Below are 17,529 nucleotides of genomic sequence, written 5' to 3'. Positions count from 1 at the left end.
ATGGACTAGTGATTCTACCACATTTCCAGATGAAATAGTGGCCCAAACGTTTCTGAAACTGCCCCCAGCCGAGCAACGTCTGGTGGGTACGTATATGATCCAGCACCTCATTACACTGTATGAGGAACAGCATTCTGATCCAGGTCCTCTACATGATGTATTGAACGAGTTACTTCAAAACAGATGGAAAGGTCTAGGTACTGATTTAATTAGCGTCATATTAGAACAGCGTCACAAATACAGAACGTTTCTGAATCCACATTTTGTTCCCGTCTCACCCCCAGAAAGAAAATCATTCTACATAGACAGACAGAATCCGTTACGAGAAGTACATCCAGTTAAGGGAGAGGGGGGTGGTCTAGAACGAGTATTTGTTTACACCCCTATCACAAAAATAGAACTCTTGGAAATGAAAAAGTTAATTCCCTGTCACGATAAAGATCCAGCAGGGTTCCACCGTGAATTAAAGGACATGCTCCGTATGGGAGAATACACGTATCCTGATATCATTAAAATGCTAAAGGTCCTGTTGCCTGCGGGCATATATGAAAAACTCAAAGAAAAAGAATGGGAGGTGGGAGAGAAAAAGATAGATTGGACAGCATTAGAAACTGAAGATAACACACGAGTTCCAGGTACCGGTCTTGGGGATAAAGCTAAAGCACTGCCCGAGTTATTAATACAAGTTTTGCCAAGATTACTAGCCACGAAAAAGGAAGATTGGGATGCCATTTCAGCCTGTAAACAGAAACAAGACGAAGACACTAGTGATTTTTATTCTAGATTTGAGAAATGTTTCATTATTAATAGTGGTCTGAAAACAAGTAGTGAATCGTATCCCCATCTTTTTGTTACCAAACTAGTCGAGAATTCAAGTTCACAAGTTAAAAATCGAGTACTGAAAGTCGAAAGTACCTGGCAAGCTAATACTCCGTCACAGATGCTCCAGATGCTCCAGTACCACCAGAACAGAATTAGGGAAGAGCAGGAACACGAAAGGAGACGTATGAAAGACACGAAAATGAAAGTACTAGTTGCACAGTCTGTTCCGCAAGACAGTCAGAAGAGGGGTCCGAATCAAGCCAGTTATCCTGCAGCTCCCGTTAAAGGGACATGCAATTACTGTAAACAGCCAGGTCATTATATAAACGAATGTGCAGTTCTGAAACACAACATAGCTACTGGTAAGACAAAAGAGAGACCACGTCCGCCTAGACAGGAACAAGTTTCACAGAATTCCCAGCCACCACAGAATGCACAACAGACAGTTACAGTACCGCAGCCTATAGCTGCAACACAACACGTTACACAGCAGATGTACCAGTACGCACAGTCCGAGTATCCAGATTATCAGCCATATTCATGAAACAGCCTAGAGAGGGAGGTTGGCTTGCCTCTCATCGAGATTCCTGTAGATCAAGAGGGTCCCTATGTACACAGTCAAGTATTAGGGAAAGACAGAAAGTTTCTGATTGATACAGGGGCAAGTAGGACTACCATCAGTCATGACGAGGTTCCAGGGGCTCCACTCTCAGGCTCTAGAAATGTTTCCCTTGGATTTTCAGGAAAGCCTATTGTTAATGAAATATCGAAACCAGTTACTCTAGAAGTTGGTCCATTGTCCCGAACTACAGACTTGTTACTCACGAAATCTTGTCCAGAAAATTTATTAGGCATTAAAACTCTGAAAGAATTAGGAGCAGTAATATGCTGCTCCCCAGAAGGGGTACGACTGTTCCTGAGAGATTTTAAAGGTCATTATGTATTACGTGATTTTGATCCAAGATTATTGAATGTACCACAGCATTTATGGGCGCAAGGTCCAACTGATGTAGGTTGTATGCACATCACACCCCATCGTGTCACTCTGAAGAAAGGTGTTGTATTACCACGAATCCGACAGTACAAATTGCCACCTGAGGCTGTAGCAGCCTTATCCAAAATTATTGACGAGCTTATTGTTCAAGGAGTGGTTGTAGAAACTGACTCCAATGTATGTAATTCTCCTATCATTCCGATTCTGAAACGTACTGATCCAAATGCACCTCCAGTTTATCGATTAGTGATTGACCTTCGAGAACTTAATAAATGTATTATACCCCAGTACCCAGTGGTCCCAGATATTTCTTCCCTATTGACAGCCATTGATTCTGAAGCTACGTTCTTCACTGTTATCGATCTCAAGAACGCATTCTTTAGTGTCCCCATTCATCCAGACAGCCAGTTCCTTTTCGGATTCTGTTTAAATGGAAGAAGCTATAAATTCACACGAGCACCTCAAGGTTTCACAGAAAGTCCTAGCATTTACAGTCAAGCACTTAAAAGACAACTAGACAATATTCACATGCCAACTGACACTGCTCTGCTCCAGTATGTCGATGATCTATTGATTACAGCCCGTTCTGAACGTGACTGCGAACGTGCGTCACTTACAGTCTTGTATTTCCTGGCCGAGATGGGGCACAAGGTGTCCCCTTCCAAATTGCAATTCTGTGTCCAGCAAGTGGTCTACTTAGGACACTTACTGTCCAAGAGGGGTAGGCAGTTGACACCAGACCGTATCCAGTTAATAGCACATCTTCCACAGCCCAAGACACAGAAGGAGGTACGAGCTTTTATCGGCCTCACTTCTTACTGCAGACAATGGATTCCTCAGTACGCATTTCTAGCCAAGCCACTGATACAGTTAACGACACAGGAGGCAGCCGTATCGACTGTCCTCCCTTGGACCCAAGAACATACACTTGTTTTCAATGAATTAAATGGTCTACTTAGGACACTTACTGTCCAAGAGGGGTAGGCAGTTGACACCAGACCGTATCCAGTTAATAGCACATCTTCCACAGCCCAAGACACAGAAGGAGGTACGAGCTTTTATCGGCCTCACTTCTTACTGCAGACAATGGATTCCTCAGTACGCATTTCTAGCCAAGCCACTGATACAGTTAACGACACAGGAGGCAGCCGTATCGACTGTCCTCCCTTGGACCCAAGAACATACACTTGTTTTCAATGAATTAAAGAAAGCTTTATGCCAAGCACCTGTTCTAGCAACACCGAACTACAGTAAGCCTTTTACACTTTTTGTCACTGAACGTGATGGTACTGCATTATCTGTTCTCACACAAGATCAAGCAGGACAATACAAGCCCTGTGCTTATTTTTCTAGCACATTAGATCCGGTGGCCCAGGCTCTGCCTGCGTGCCTCAAGTCAGTTGCAGCCACAGCTCTAGCTATCAGACAAAGTGATTCCATAGTGTTAGGACACTCCCTGACAGTACAAGTTCCACATTCCGTGGAAGTTCTTTTAAACCGAACACAGACTCAGCACTTGACAATTGCACGTTTAACAGGTTATGAACTGACACTGTTTCAGCCACACATAGAAATCAGACGCTGCAACATTTTAAATCCCGCTACACTGTTACCGTCAGTTACTTCAAATCCTGCCACACATGACTGTGTGGAAGTTGTTAACACCATGACAAAACCAAGACAAGACAAGACAGACATTGCATTACCTGATCCCGACCTGACACTTTATGTGGATGGTTCATGTATGAGAACAAATACAGGAGAACTAGTAGCCGCGTATGCAGTGACTACTGAAACGGAAGTTATAGAAACACATCGTATTGATACCCTGTCTGCTCAAGCAGCAGAGCTTGTCGCTCTGACCCAAGCCTGCATACGTGCCAAGAACCTGAAAGTTAACATATACACAGATTCACGTTATGCATTCGGAGTCGTACACGACTTTGGAGTACTCTGGCAAGAAAGAGGTTTTATGACTTCTCATGGAACCAAGATTCAGCATGGCCCCCTCATTCAAGCTCTGTTAGATGCCATACATTTACCGACAGCTATCGCCATCATGAAGTGCAAGGCACATACGAAAGTCACTGACATTATTTCCCAGGGTAACGATCTAGCAGATCGAACAGCCAAGCTTACAGCTCAGACTCCAGACATTCCAGTTAACGTGACACAGACAGACACTCCAGATCAGACTACTTGTATGACAGTTAAGGACCCTACACAAGTTGTAATAGATATACAGTTACATGCTACTCCCGATGAAATCAAGAAATGGTCTGAACAAGGAGGGGTCCAGACAGATCAAGGATGGTTGACGAAGGGAAAAGCCACATGGTTCCTCCCCGACTCTATGGTTCAAGTCATTATTAACACCGCACATAGTCCAGCACACTTAGGAGAAAAAGCCATGTTAGACAGCATTCAGAACCTTTGGTTCAACAAGCATTTACGAGCAGCAGCCAAGCAGAAAGTGCGTACCTGCATGATCTGTTGTCAGTTCAATCCAGGTAAAAGTGTCCCGGTGGAACAAGGTGGATTCCATCCTCCTGACCACCCTTTTGAAGTCCTCCAGATGGATTATATTCAGATGGAGAGATGTCGAGGTTTCAAGTATGTCCTCGTAGTTGTATGCGCTTTGTCCAGGTGGACAGAAGCATATCCAGTTCCAGATTACACAGCTGCGACCACTGCCAGGCAGTTGGTTCGTGAGTATTTTCCCCGCTATGGATTACCTAGGGTCGTGTATTCAGATAACGGCCAGCCATTCTCATCCGAGCTCATGAAACAAGTATCCCTTCTGTTAGGGTACCAGTGGAAGTTCCATTGTGTACGACATCCTGAAGCAGCCGGTCTCGTAGAGAGACATAACCAGACCCTGAAAATCCGAATTGCCAAAGTATGTGCAGAGAAAGGTGTAGATTGGATGGTAGCACTGCCAGTCGCCCTTTTTTACATTCAGGTCTATCTCCGTATGAGGTAGTGTTTGGTCGGCCCCCAAATATGTGGGGTACACCTAGACCACGTACAATTACAGATGTTGACAGTAATATGCTGACAGATTACCTAGCCTCCTTGATGTCGGCACTACAATCTTGTCGTTCACAGGTTGCCGCTGCTTTTCCAGACAACACCGAAGTGAAACCGCATGAGGTCATACCAGGGGACCTGGTACTTGTGAGGAAATTTGATCGTTCAAGTCCGCTGGAGCCCCGCTGGAAGGAGCCCCGCCTTGTACTGCTTACAACCAGGACGGCCGTGAAGATTGAAGGAAGAAAAGGGTGGCTGCATTCCAGTCATGTCAAAAGATTTCATGGACTTAAACCAAAGACTTTTCTCAAAGACTGCCCCGTTCTCAAGGACTGCCCAGACACTGAATCTAAACTTCCCCTGTTAGAGAAAACTCCGCAGCAGGAGTATAAAGACAAGCTACGGTCTAGTAAGTCAGCCAGTTTAATTGTCTAAGTCCCTCTCGGGTGAAACGGTTAGACAGGTTCCTGACATGTATGAGATAGAGCCACACAGTGAGAGAGTTAGTCAAAACTCTAAGAGAATACGTTATCAAAAGAATCTTCGAAGTAGATGTATCGTTACTCTGTTTTTTCTGACATTTCTGAGTCTTATGGTTACCTGCATAAGTTATGCTTTACATTTATGTTTTCCTATTTCACATGTACATATGTTTTCTAATGTTACAGTAGAGCACACTTTTAGTGACCTGCCTCCTCACGAGTTATCCTATCGTCTTGCTATGCGTAATAATACTTTTATCCGAATGCTGCACTATTCACACCAGACCAGCAATGCCACTAATTGTTGGGTGTGTGGTCGACTCCCCCCTTTCCAGACAACGAAGGGAGTTCTGCCACTCTTTCCTTACCCGTTTTCACATAATGGTTCGTGTGGAGCATGGTCCACGTTAACGTCATCCTCAAATGATATGTCCCTTCTGAATAGAACATGTTTCCCAGACAAGGAAGGTCTTTCCCATAGAACAGGATCAGATCTAGAAAATGAAGTATATGATCTAGGAAATTATTCCTCGAATTTCATGGTTTTGAATGTTCAGTCCGAGACTACTCCAGATTTGCCTGCTATTTCAGTTCTACCCGTGAAAGGCGAATTATGTGTCAGAAAGAATGGTTCCGCACATGTAGGTCATAGTGATTGTACTACTATGGTCGAGTATAGTGACAGTGGGAAATCTATTTTCAAAGCCTCACGTCATTCTTATTTTGTGTGTGGTCAGACTGCATATGTTCGTCTGCCCCTCGATTGGGATGGAACATGTTATATTGCCTTCCTACTGCCACCAGTTTTTCTAGCCCCATCCGATTATCACAGAAACACACATCTAGTACACGTTAGACATAGAAGGGAGACTGAGCCCCCAATTGTCGATCAAACTGAAACTGCCCTAGAACAGTATCAAGACTTCAATAAAGGTTTCTTTTTCTTCATAGGTCCTGTCCAGAATAGTAAGTTAATACGTAGGCTAACCAGAACCCTTGAAGCAGTAGTGAATGAGACTACTTCCGCTCTAGGTAACTTAACTGAAGAGCAATCTGCTATGAGATTTGTCATGCTCCAAAATCGTCTCGTTCTTGACGTCATACTGGCCGATAGAGGAGGAGCTTGTAGAGTCATCGGATCTAGTTGCTGCATTTTCATTCCTAATAACGCGCCGTCTGTTTATTCAGCTATAACCAGACTTCATCAAATTGCCCATCAGTTACACCAGAATCCAGGCACCTGGACATGGTCCGGTTGGCTCTGGAGTATCATATCTGCCTGGGGATGGAAAGTATTGTCATTCCTAGGTATAGCAGTAATGATCATATTCAGTTGCTGCCTATGTTTACAATGTGGCCCTGCGATTTGCGGCTTGTGTGCTACCTCTTGTATTCCTAGTCCTAAGTCCCGTTCCAAGACAATTCGAGACGAGCAAATGATGCTATATGAACAGATAGATGGTATCATGAATATTGATGTTTCCTGATGGAAACGTAGGGCACAAGGAGGGAATGAGGAAAATTGAATTTTGCCTTGTTATATGTGCCTACGTGTTCCCCATCCTATGTTATATGTGCATGATCGATATGCATATATCCCCCTATGATCGATTAAAGACGCAATTATAGTTGTGTCCAACTCTAGTATACCAGTTTCCGGTTCTCGTGAAAGCAACGAGTATTAGGCCTATGTTGCCACGTTTTACAGTGTGCACGTTAATTCATTGAATTGTCCCCGTTTCTAGGCCTCAAAGGGCCCGGACACCAGATTCAAGCTCCAGTCTCCTGAACCCACTCCGAGGAGCGATGCAGCCCCCACCTGCATCCCTGACCCTTCACTTACTTCCTGCCAAGCAGCGCGGTGCCCGGCCTGGCTCTGCCTGCCTGTCTGCCAAGAATATGTTATGCTTCTAGTTATCAGTTCAGCTCTCCTTCTTCGCATTCCTAAGCTACTGAACCGCATAAACAGTTTCAGCTATAGTCTAGTCTTTCTGTCTCCATGTAAGTGAATTACTGTATTAATATTCATAGAAGATTCATAGCACACGCAATACATGTCGAATATATGCATGCACCAGCCTTAGTGTCAAGTAGCCTTTGCCCTGATAACTTCTAGATTCTATCAACATGTACTCCAAACACCAGATACCAGATATGCTATAGGTACATGTCGTCCTGACACCGCAGACTTTAGTCTCCTCTTCTAGTACAGAAGTCATAGCCCCCAGTTCTCCCCGGTAACACGTCACTGCCCGTTTGCGCGCACCACTAGGTTAAAGGTCCCAGCTGCTCAGGTAGCCCCCTCCATGTTTCCGCCCATTCATGACACTTCTGTGACGTTCTCATCACATGTCTACGTGCACGCCCTGTGCACGCCTTCTTTTCACGCCCATGTCTTCTTATCTTACGCTTGTCACTAGTTACGCCTACTGTATGCACTGTAATTGAAATGTTTTACTATATGTACATTGTACTGTTGATGAAACGGGTGCAGCTGCCTCTCTATTTTATTTCAGGCTGTCCCGATCCTGTCCCCTCCCTTTTGCCTGAATAAAGCCCGTTCGACTCGGATACATCGGATCCTGCCTCTTATTTATTGAGCTATCTGTTATTGTTAATGTATTCAAAAATAGTACCGGTATTTAATTATTTATTTACCACACTTTCCTCAAGGAGGTAATCCTATCACCGTCTCTTGGTTTTATTTTCAAGGCTGTTTATATAACCCCATTTAACCTTGAGTACTCCTGATTAAGCCATCTGGGGTTAAAATCACTAACATTCTTTCTCCTCTTAGAGGTTAGGTCAACTGCTATTTCCATAGTGATATTGCATAATACGGTTATGATTGCCGCGTTTATAGCTGAGCTATCCAAACATGTATCCAAATCTCTTCGTTTTTCCCTTAAGATTCTCCATGAAAGTGGTAGGTCCTACGCCTGACCACCTTATGGAACCTCCATTAATACCTTGAGTCTTAATGTTTGTATCCACTGCCTTCCGCCTTTCCTGGTGAGGCAGGATTAGTCTCAAGGCCATTATTAGTGGCTGAAGATCGCTAAGGAGGCTCGCATGGATCAAGAGTTTTCCACCAGGTCCCTACAGTTTGCAGACACAATAAAATGATCAATATTCGAAGATGACCTAGCCGCTTCATATGTTTGTATGGGTTTCTCTCCAACAGGAATAATGGGTTCCATAACTGCTAGGTTATCTTTCTGAACTGCATTATTAATCGTTTCCCCATCAATAAATTATTTTTGATGCCTTTCCTTGTTTCTGGAAATCTGCAATATCTTTGCCATTTGGCAGGGTGCGAGTTGGTCGAATGGCATGGTTCTAAGACACTTAATTTTAACTGTTAGTAGTGAACTGTTTTGAACTTTTAATATTTTTTAGTTGGTTAATTTTAACTTTATTCTATTTAATTTTCAAATTATGATTTTTCTAGCCTATAAGTAAAATCTCCAGAGGCAACACGAATAGGGGGATAGGCCACCTACTGACTTGGCTCATTCAAGCAGAAATCTTGAGTTGCCCGATTGCGGCTCTCCACCTGAGATCGGTACACATAGTGAACTCACAGGCTGAGATCAATGTACCTTGGAGAACTACTAAAAGGTACTATATGCGGAGATTGTGTGGATACCTAGCAAGGATACAAACCCCCAGGATTAACCCCCTACAGAGAAAAGAACTGGACAGACCTAAGTGCTGGTAGAAGGTACCAGGCACTGATGGGTTCCAAATTGAGTTTTACTCCTATTATCAGACTTTACTGATGCCCAAATTACTGAAAGTGTATGTGGAGTCAATGACCCAGTGGTATCATTACTGAGAGAGGCAGTAATGGTTGTACTTCCTAAACCAGGCTGTAACCCCTGAACATGATATGCAATTGTCCCCAATCACTGCTCAATTTGGATTACCAGGTGCTCTGTAGGATCTTAGCTACTGGACAGACTAAGGTGGTAGGAACACTGGCACACCCTGAACAGAATGGGTTTATACCAGGGAGAAACATGTTGCTCAACTTGAGGTGACTTTTTCACAGCAACACAACAAGATGATTGACAGAGTGCTGAAACTTTTCAACCCCTCACCCCCAGTCAAGAGATCAGGGTTTAATTAATTGTTCTTTTACTCACTATGCCACCCTAGTGTGACTTTTTCAAACCATGGACTGGGCGAGACTCAAAGGACTTAGGGATGGATGCCATCCCTAGACATATAGAAGGTTTTTGACACCCTTGGGTATCCATACCTAGTGGCGGTTTTGTAGCACATGAGTATGGACCTGCTCTTTCTCAAATGGGTGGCAGTGCTGTATACTAGACTTGTTTCCCAGGTTTGCACTGGATGAGTAATTTCAGATCTGTTTTCATTCACTAGGGGGAGGAGGCAGGGACGCCCTTTGTTCCTGTTGATGTTGGCTCTGGCGATGAAACCGTTGCCGTGTTTGTTACAGGACTGAGAGGTACAGTGGGACCTGGTGACGCAGGGGCAGCCACAGATCCTGTCCCTTTATTCAGATGAGGCACTTGTGTACCCGACGGGGGACCTTACCATGCTACCAGGAGGCATGTCAGTGCAAGAGTATTCGGGAGTTTTGCGGGACTGTATTAATTGTGATAAGCCCTGCTTGTTCCTCCTCATGCCACCGTCAAATGATCAGAGGGAGACGTTACTTGTCACTGGGCTTGACTCAATACAATACCTGGGGGTCCAAGTGTGTCACAAGGAGACTGCCTTGCTAGAAGAGAACCTATGCAAAGGGAAGCAATTCATTCGCTGATTACCCCTTCTGGACTAGCGTACCTCTGTCACCAATGGTCAGGATTATGTTTCTAAAATGATTATACTATTCAGACTGCGATACTTTATTGTGGCCATCCCAGTGGTCCTGAGGAAGTCCTTCTTTAGGCACCTACATGGTCTGTTGACACAACTAATATGGGCCAATGGTAGGTGAAGAGTGGCTTTTAACAAGCTTTATGCACCACTGGACGAGGGTGCTCTAGGTTACCCAAACTATGAGCTGTACTATGCAGCAGCCCATATCTAATGGCCCATGAGGTGGCTGGCCCATGCACCACAGCTGGAACATTTAAGTGTGCTACACAAACAGGGTGGGCAACCTCTTCTCCACAGACTACTAGATGCCACTCCCTGTGATATCAGATAATAAATATTCTTGCGAGTAGCATTACACTCATTGAGGCGCTATGCCTGTGGGAATGTGTGGGTTTGCAAGCAACATACAGGGCCCAGAATTGGTGAGGAGGCAGTTATTCGCACATGGGCAGATGTGGTGTTTGATGAGGTACTGTGTACATTCAAGGAGCTAAAAGTGGAACAATGGGCTGGGGCCGGAGCAGTACGTGCTCTATTCTGCCCTCATGAAAGTGATGCAGAAGATGTGGGGTTCTGAAATGGAGTGCCCATCGCTAGCGGCCCATTAGATGCAGTATTGACCGGGGGACTGCTCTGGGGACATTACTTACTTATATTGTGCACTGCAGCAACGCACCACCAGGGAAAATCCAACACTGAGAGACTGGTGAAGGAATGCGTCAACCATCAACATCCCACACAAAAAAGGATTTGTCTAGCTGTTTGCAACCGGATAGGCCGGTTAAACAAAATGTACAGTTTCGCCTGGTCCAATTCCAATACCTACATCATGTACATTTGAATGCAAAGAGGATTGGGCAAATGTTCTCAAGGGTGACTAGTAAGTGCCCCAGAAGTGAGACTGAGGAGGCAGACTTTGTGTACATGATTTGATCATGTGTGGTGTTGTCTCCTTTCTGGCAGCAAGTCACAGTGATCGTGACAGAGGTAATGGGCGGTTTGCTCCCCCCGGACCCACTACGAGGCATCTTCGATATAGGAAACAACACTAAAAAAGAACAGACCGGAGGGTGCATGGGGGTGGGAGGCAGAGATGGGCTACACACACATGACTATGGTTGGTGTTATTTACTGTACTACATATATTGATCTATGAAATTGTTACTGACTTTCCTCCTCCAGCATGGAGTATTATTCATATATATGATGTGTGGACCTGTTCTATGTATGAAAGTCAAACACACATTTAAACAATACATAAAGGATTTTGCTACTAGGGCCAATCAAAATTTAAGTGCATTATTTGATTTATTAGTGAAATCTGCGTTAAGCATTTTACTTTGTGTCAGTTGTTTAATGTACTGCTGGGGGTGTGGGGTTTTAATACAAACTTGGGGCACAAAAGCTTGTTAACTGCCTCCAACCCTTTTTATCTGGGGGAGTATGTGGTTGAAATACCTAATACGTATGCCAGGAGAAACCTCTTGTAACATGTTATGCTGAAACACAATTTATATAATATTATTGATTCAGCAGATGTTCCAGGTCCCCCTGGTCCCAATCTTTATTTGTGGGGGTTGTTCTATGACAATTGATTATACTTTTGCCTCAAAGGAACTGGCAAATATTGAACTAGAGGCATCAATTAACCAAAATCTATTTAGTGGTCACAAACCCCTTGAGGTGAACCCGATAATCTTTGAAGACTCCAATAAATATGTTCCAGGCAATGTCATGGCCATTACTTCTAAAGACAAAGGAAGAAGGTTAGTGTGGGAAAATGTTGATCTTGGGGAACTTCTGTGTAGATAATAAGGATCTTGTGAGACTCAGCCTATTGACATGACATCTGAAATTCTTGGGGCACATGTAACCCTGGGGATCTGCACAAGGTGAATATTGATTAAGCCATTTGCACAGACAGAAAACAACTTGCCAGTGAACGTAAGTATGTAAGTAAGAAACTTGTAAAGTACATCGAATGCAGAGGTGTCTTTGCACTGTAAGTTACCGGTTAGCAGGTATCCGACTGCTATAAGTGGCTTCATTCATCCTGCCCCCTAACACCACTCTTCCCTCTGGTACTTGGGCGATCTGAAAAAACATCAGTCATCATGTAAAGCCTTACAGAGAAGATGGAGAAGCACACAAAACCCTGCCGACAAACAAAGCTATAAAACAGCTCTAACCCACTACCACCAAAAAATTAAAACTGCTAGACGTACATACATCCTAAATCAAATAGACCAATCTAGCAACTCCTCTAAAGCTTTGTTTAATATTGTCAAGGACTTTGTATCGCGCCAAGCGTGCAAATAGTCGCCACCGGAATCTCAGGAACTTTGCGACTCAATAGCAAATTTTTTCCAAGATAAAATCTCTTTGATCTATGCCAATTTTCCATTTTGACCACAAAAAACATCGGTCTCACCATGAACTTGAATGCTCCTGTGGTATCCCGGCCTGTCTTCTGACTCAGTTCAAGACAATCTCGCTGGAAGAGATAAACAGTTTACTGTCAGGCGCAAAATCTGGCTCACCATGAGACATATGTTCACCTAACATTATGGCTCTTCTTTTCCCTGTGTGGGCTCCGGAAATAAAAAAAATCTTCAACTGCTCAATCTCATACGGTACCATTCCCGTTGCCTGGAAATAAGCCTATGTCTGGCCTATCCTTAAGAAACCGACTCCCGAGCCTCAAGCCCTCAGCAATTATCGTCCAATTTCCCTGCTGCCCTTACTTGGCAAAGTTTTGGAAACCACAATAAATGAGCAACTTAGCCACTACTTAGAATTCAATAAGATCCTTGACCTCTCACAGTCGGGCTTCCGCCCGGGTTTTAGCACAGAGTCGCCCATTTTGGCAGTCACTGACTCGATAAGACAGACTTTCGACGCCGAAGGTTCAACAATACTGATCCCTTTGGATCCCTTAATCAACTTTCTTAAAAGTGCAAGCGGGACCACGCACTGAGTCGCTGATTGACTGGGCAGAAAGACTTTGGTGATTTGATCTCTGTAGTTTATTTTTTTTTATTTTTATTTATACCATTTATAAAGCGCACTGTTACCGAGCGGTGTCCTGGCGCTGAAATGATGTGATGTCTCCCTAAGATGTCCGTTGATTTCTAAAGGCCAAAGAGCCAAGTTTTAATGTTTTTCCTGAAGGCCATCAGGTTGGTACTTTGTTTCAAGGCCAGGGGCAGTTTCTTCCAGACGGTGGAGGCTCCAGAGATGAAACTACGGCCTCCCCATCGTGCTTTCCTGATCCGACAGGTCTTGACTAGCCCTTTATTTGCCGACCTTAGCTGTCTACCTGGCGTGTAAAGTTGAAAATGTTGCTGAAGAAAGGGTGGACCCAGTCCATTCACTGCCTTGTACACCATACACAATGATTTAAACGTTATCCGCTTGCGTACCGGGAGCCAGTGCAATTTCCTCAGTTCCTGTTCCACCGGTGCAAACTTGGGCAGGCCAGTAATTAATCAAACAGCTGCATTTTGCAGCATCTGTAGTTTATTGAGTAGCCCTTGCTGGGCTTGCAAGAAAAGACTGTTGTAGTAATCAAGGCGGGACAGCACAAGTGCTGTCACCACAGTTTTCCTGCTACTGTCTGATAAAAAAGGGAGAACTTTCCTAATAGTTTTCATAATCCAGTGGATGGAAGATGTTAAAGCATTGACCTGTGGTTTAAAAGATAGTTGGCTGTCAATAAGAACTCCTGGGTTCTTTACTTTCGATGCCGGAATGGGTGGGGCTCCCATATCATGGGGCCACCATTTGGGGCTCCAGAAGCTAACATCGGTGCCAAAGAGAAGAACCTCAGTTTTAGAGGAGTTCAATTTAAGACAGTTGCCAGCCATCCATGAGCTCACCGCAGACATACAGTCATGGAACCTAGCCGCTATTCCTTCTTCTCTCCCCGGAAGCAGGGATAACACAATTTGTGTATCATCTGCGTAAGACATTAGTTCAAATCCAAATGACCGAATCACCGGGGCGAGGGAGGAAACGTAAATATTAAACAGTGTGGGGCTTAGAGAGGAGCCCTGAGGGACCCCCCCTGGGAATTTGAAAGGTCTAGATTCAAAATCTCCCAGGGCCACCATCTGGACCCTGTCGGCTAGGAAGGACTTCAGTATGGTCAGGGCTGTCCCTTGAATTCCGCAGCCCTCTAAACGATCCACCAAAATGCTGTGATGGACCGTGTCGAAGGCCGCGGAAAGATCGAGGAGTACCAGAGCCGCCCGTCCTCCTGCATCCAGCGCCTTCCTGATCTCTTCCGTGGACTCGATCAGGGCAGTCTCGGTGCTATGGCCTTCCCTAAACCCGTCTTGGGCTATATGCAAGCACTGAGAAGATCTGAGAAAGTCACATAGCTGTGCATTCCTGACTTTCTCAATAAGTTTGGCCGGTAGTGGTAGCCTGGCTATGGGCCGATAGCTATTGGGGTCTGAGATGTCGAGTGTTGGTTTTTTAAGCAGTGGGGCAATCGACACTCGTTTCCAGCATGTTGGATATTCTCCGATGTCAAACATCTGGTTAAATAGCTCTGTCAGAATACATGATATGGGGATAGCTGCCAACTGTGCCACTGAGGCTGGGCAGGGATCTTGAGGCGAGCCTGATTTAGTTGCCTGAAGCAGATTTTTTATCTCATCCGAATTCACAGAACGGAACCCAGAGAGTTTTGCCGCGTGTGGATTATCCAAAGTTGTCCTGTTTGTCCCTTCAAGGAGAGACAACCCCACTTGATGTTCCAATGTTGAGAAAATCAGTTCCACTTTGTTTAAAAAGAACTTGGCGAGGGTTTCACAAAGTTCCAAACTTGGGGGAATAATAACTGACTTAGGGGTAACCAGACTGACAACTGTGTCAAAGAGTTCTCTAGTGGAGTTTTTGGCTCCCTCAATCCGATCGGAAAAGTATGCACTTTTAGCCTTCCTGATCATTTCTTTATAGATCCTTTGACTGGCTTTAAGTTTAATTTTATTTGCCTGCAGGTAGTCTGAGCGCCAAACGCGCTCTAGTTTTTTGCAGATCACATTATGGTCTTGTAACTCCTGGGTAAATCAGGGAGCAGATGGTACTGTACGAGTAGGGCGACAGAGTTTGGGCTGAGCTAAAATAGTACATGCTCGGTCTATCCAGTCTGTGTACTTTTCAGCAGCTTCATTTACATCTGTAGGTAGTGTAAATATAGAGGATGTGAGCCGATCCTCCAGCGCCCTTCCATCAAGCTCTTTCCAAGGTCTACACAGCTTGGCAGACTTCCTATCCTGCCTGGCCCTGACCAACTGGGGCATTTGAATGTTAAAAAGCACCACTGAGTGATCTGACCAGGCCATGGACTCTGTATGGATAAAATGTAAGTCCGAATTGTTTGTAAAAATGCCATCTAAAGTATGCCCTATTGTATGTGTGGCTCCCCTTACCACCTGAGTCAGTCCTGCCGCCTGCTTTACTTCGGCCAGAGCTAAAGTGTCCGGGACAGAGCCTCCTTCTAAATGAAAATTAAAATCTCCTAGAGCGGTAAAGGACTTGGTGCATAGGGCTTCCTCCAACAAAGTACCCACCGTATCGAGGAACTGAGACCTCGATCCGGGTGGTCTATATATAAGGCAGCCCTGAAAGGTATCATGATTTGATGTAGAAAGCTTAAATCCCAGTGCCTCATAAGTCTGTGAGGACGCCGCCTGAAATGATCCCTGGATAGAGGCATGATAGATAATAGCAAGCCCACCCCCTCTTTTACCGGTTCTGTCCAGAACACGGCTATGATAGCCTGCCGGCGTTGCAATGACTAGATCCGGTCCCGATGCCGCATCTGTCCAGATCTCTGTAATAAATGCAATTTTGGCATTTTTATCCTGAATCAGTTCTGCGCATTCTGTACTATGTTTAACCAGGGACCTAGCATTGATAAGTATACAGTTGATTGTATTCTCCTCCCTATCCTCCCTAAAATAGTGGGACCTGATGAGTCCCTTAATAGGAGTACATAAAATGGCAGGTGGGCGAGAGAAGCATGCTGGGCAAACAATAGGTTCAGTCAGCATTTTCTTGTCTGGTATTATACAAGTGCAGTCATCCTCCACCCTTCCCCTTAGACTCAACACCAGCTCACGATTATAAACTCTCTTGGACTGATGGTTTGGGGAAAAATGACCAGGGGTCCTGGCACTTGGTGCTGTACTGGCGCGGACGGGCGCAGACAGGTTTGCCTTTGGCGCGCCTTTGGCGCGCCCGTTGCGCCTGCCCGCAATGGGGTCGGGTGGTTGAGGTCGTTTTATTGGAGGGGAGGTAGGGTGGGAGACAGCCAGCAGCTAGAACGCTGTCCTTGGCGTCCACCCAAGATGGCGTCCACCCCTGTCTCCTACCGCGTGAGCACGTAGCCTGCTACGCGAGGAGCGGGGTTCGAGATGGGGCAGAATTGGTATCAGCAGCAAGTAAGTTTTAAATTTAAAAGTGAGCAAATATCATTAAAACAGAAGCGTAGCGTTTTTAAAAAACAAGAGCAGTACTCTCGAGCCTATCCCCCGGCTTCCGCCTCAGGGGAGATATCACAATGAATCTAAGCGCCGCTGAGGAGCGCGACTTAAGTATCCAGGAGGGGGGAGACAGCCAGCAGCTAGAACGCTGTCCTTGGCGTCCACCCAAGATGGCGTCCACCCCTGTCTCCTACCGCGTGAGCACGTAGTCTGCTAGGCGAGGAGCGGGGTTCGAGATGGGGCAGAATTGGTATCAGCAGCAAGTACGTTTTAAATTTAAAAGTGAGCAAATAACATTAAAACAGAAGCGTAGCGTTTTTAAAAAACAAGAGCAGTACTCTCGAGCCTATCCCCCGGCTTCCGCCTCAGGGGAGATATCACAATGAATCTAAGCGCCGCTGAGGAGAGCGACTTAAGTAGCCCGGAGGGGGGAGACAGCCAGCAGCTAGAACGCTGTCCTTGGCGTCCACCCCAATCTTCTACTGCGTGAGCACGTAGTCTGCAACGCGAGGAGCGGGGTTCGAGATGGGGAAGAATTGGTCTCAGCATCAAGTAAGTTTTAAATTTAAAAGTGAGCAAATAACATTAAAACAGAAGCGTAGCGTTTTTAAAAAACAAGAGCAGTACTCTTGAGCCTATCCCCCGGCTTCCGCCTCAGCGGAGATATCACAATGAATCTAAGCACCGCTGAGGAGCGCGACTTAAGTAGCCAGGAGGGGGGAGACAGCCAGCAGCTAGAACGCTGTCCTTGGCGTCCACCCAAGATGGCGTCCACCCCTGTCTCCTACCGCGTGAGCACGTAGTCTGCTACGCGAGGAGCTGGGTTCGAGATGGGGCAGAATTGGTATCAGCA

The 17,529-nt window shown here is 45.3% G+C and overlaps 1 protein-coding gene across 1 annotated transcript; it reads left to right on the top strand.

The window, feature by feature from the left end:
- The first annotated feature begins 575 nt into the window (after positions 1-575).
- On the top strand, positions 576-9,864 carry LOC144766584 (protein NYNRIN-like). Its single transcript, XM_078650382.1, has 3 exons — positions 576-2,605; positions 2,865-4,520; positions 9,721-9,864. Exons 1-3 carry the CDS (start codon positions 1,841-1,843, stop codon positions 9,862-9,864), a joined length of 2,565 nt encoding a protein of 854 aa, XP_078506508.1. The 5' UTR covers positions 576-1,840.
- The last annotated feature ends 7,665 nt before the right edge of the window (positions 9,865-17,529 follow it).

The sequence above is a fragment of the Lissotriton helveticus genome, chromosome 1_1, assembly GCF_964261635.1.
Source record: "Lissotriton helveticus chromosome 1_1, aLisHel1.1, whole genome shotgun sequence".
In the NCBI taxonomy this organism is placed as follows: domain Eukaryota; kingdom Metazoa; phylum Chordata; class Amphibia; order Caudata; family Salamandridae; genus Lissotriton; species Lissotriton helveticus.
This window is presented reverse-complemented; position numbering and strand designations above follow the sequence as displayed.

What these genes read in the sequence shown, in the direction of transcription:
- LOC144766584 (XM_078650382.1), top strand. Translation starts at nt 1,841, where the DNA reads ATGCACATCACACCCCATCGTGTCACTCTGAAGAAAGGTGTTGTATTA. An exon ending in AGCCCAAGACACAGAAGGAG is followed by an intron (nt 2,606 to 2,864) that starts GTACGAGCTTTT and finishes ACACAGAAGGAG; the next exon opens with GTACGAGCTTTTATCGGCCT. An exon ending in CGACCACTGCCAGGCAGTTG is followed by an intron (nt 4,521 to 9,720) that starts GTTCGTGAGTAT and finishes TTCATTCACTAG; the next exon opens with GGGGAGGAGGCAGGGACGCC.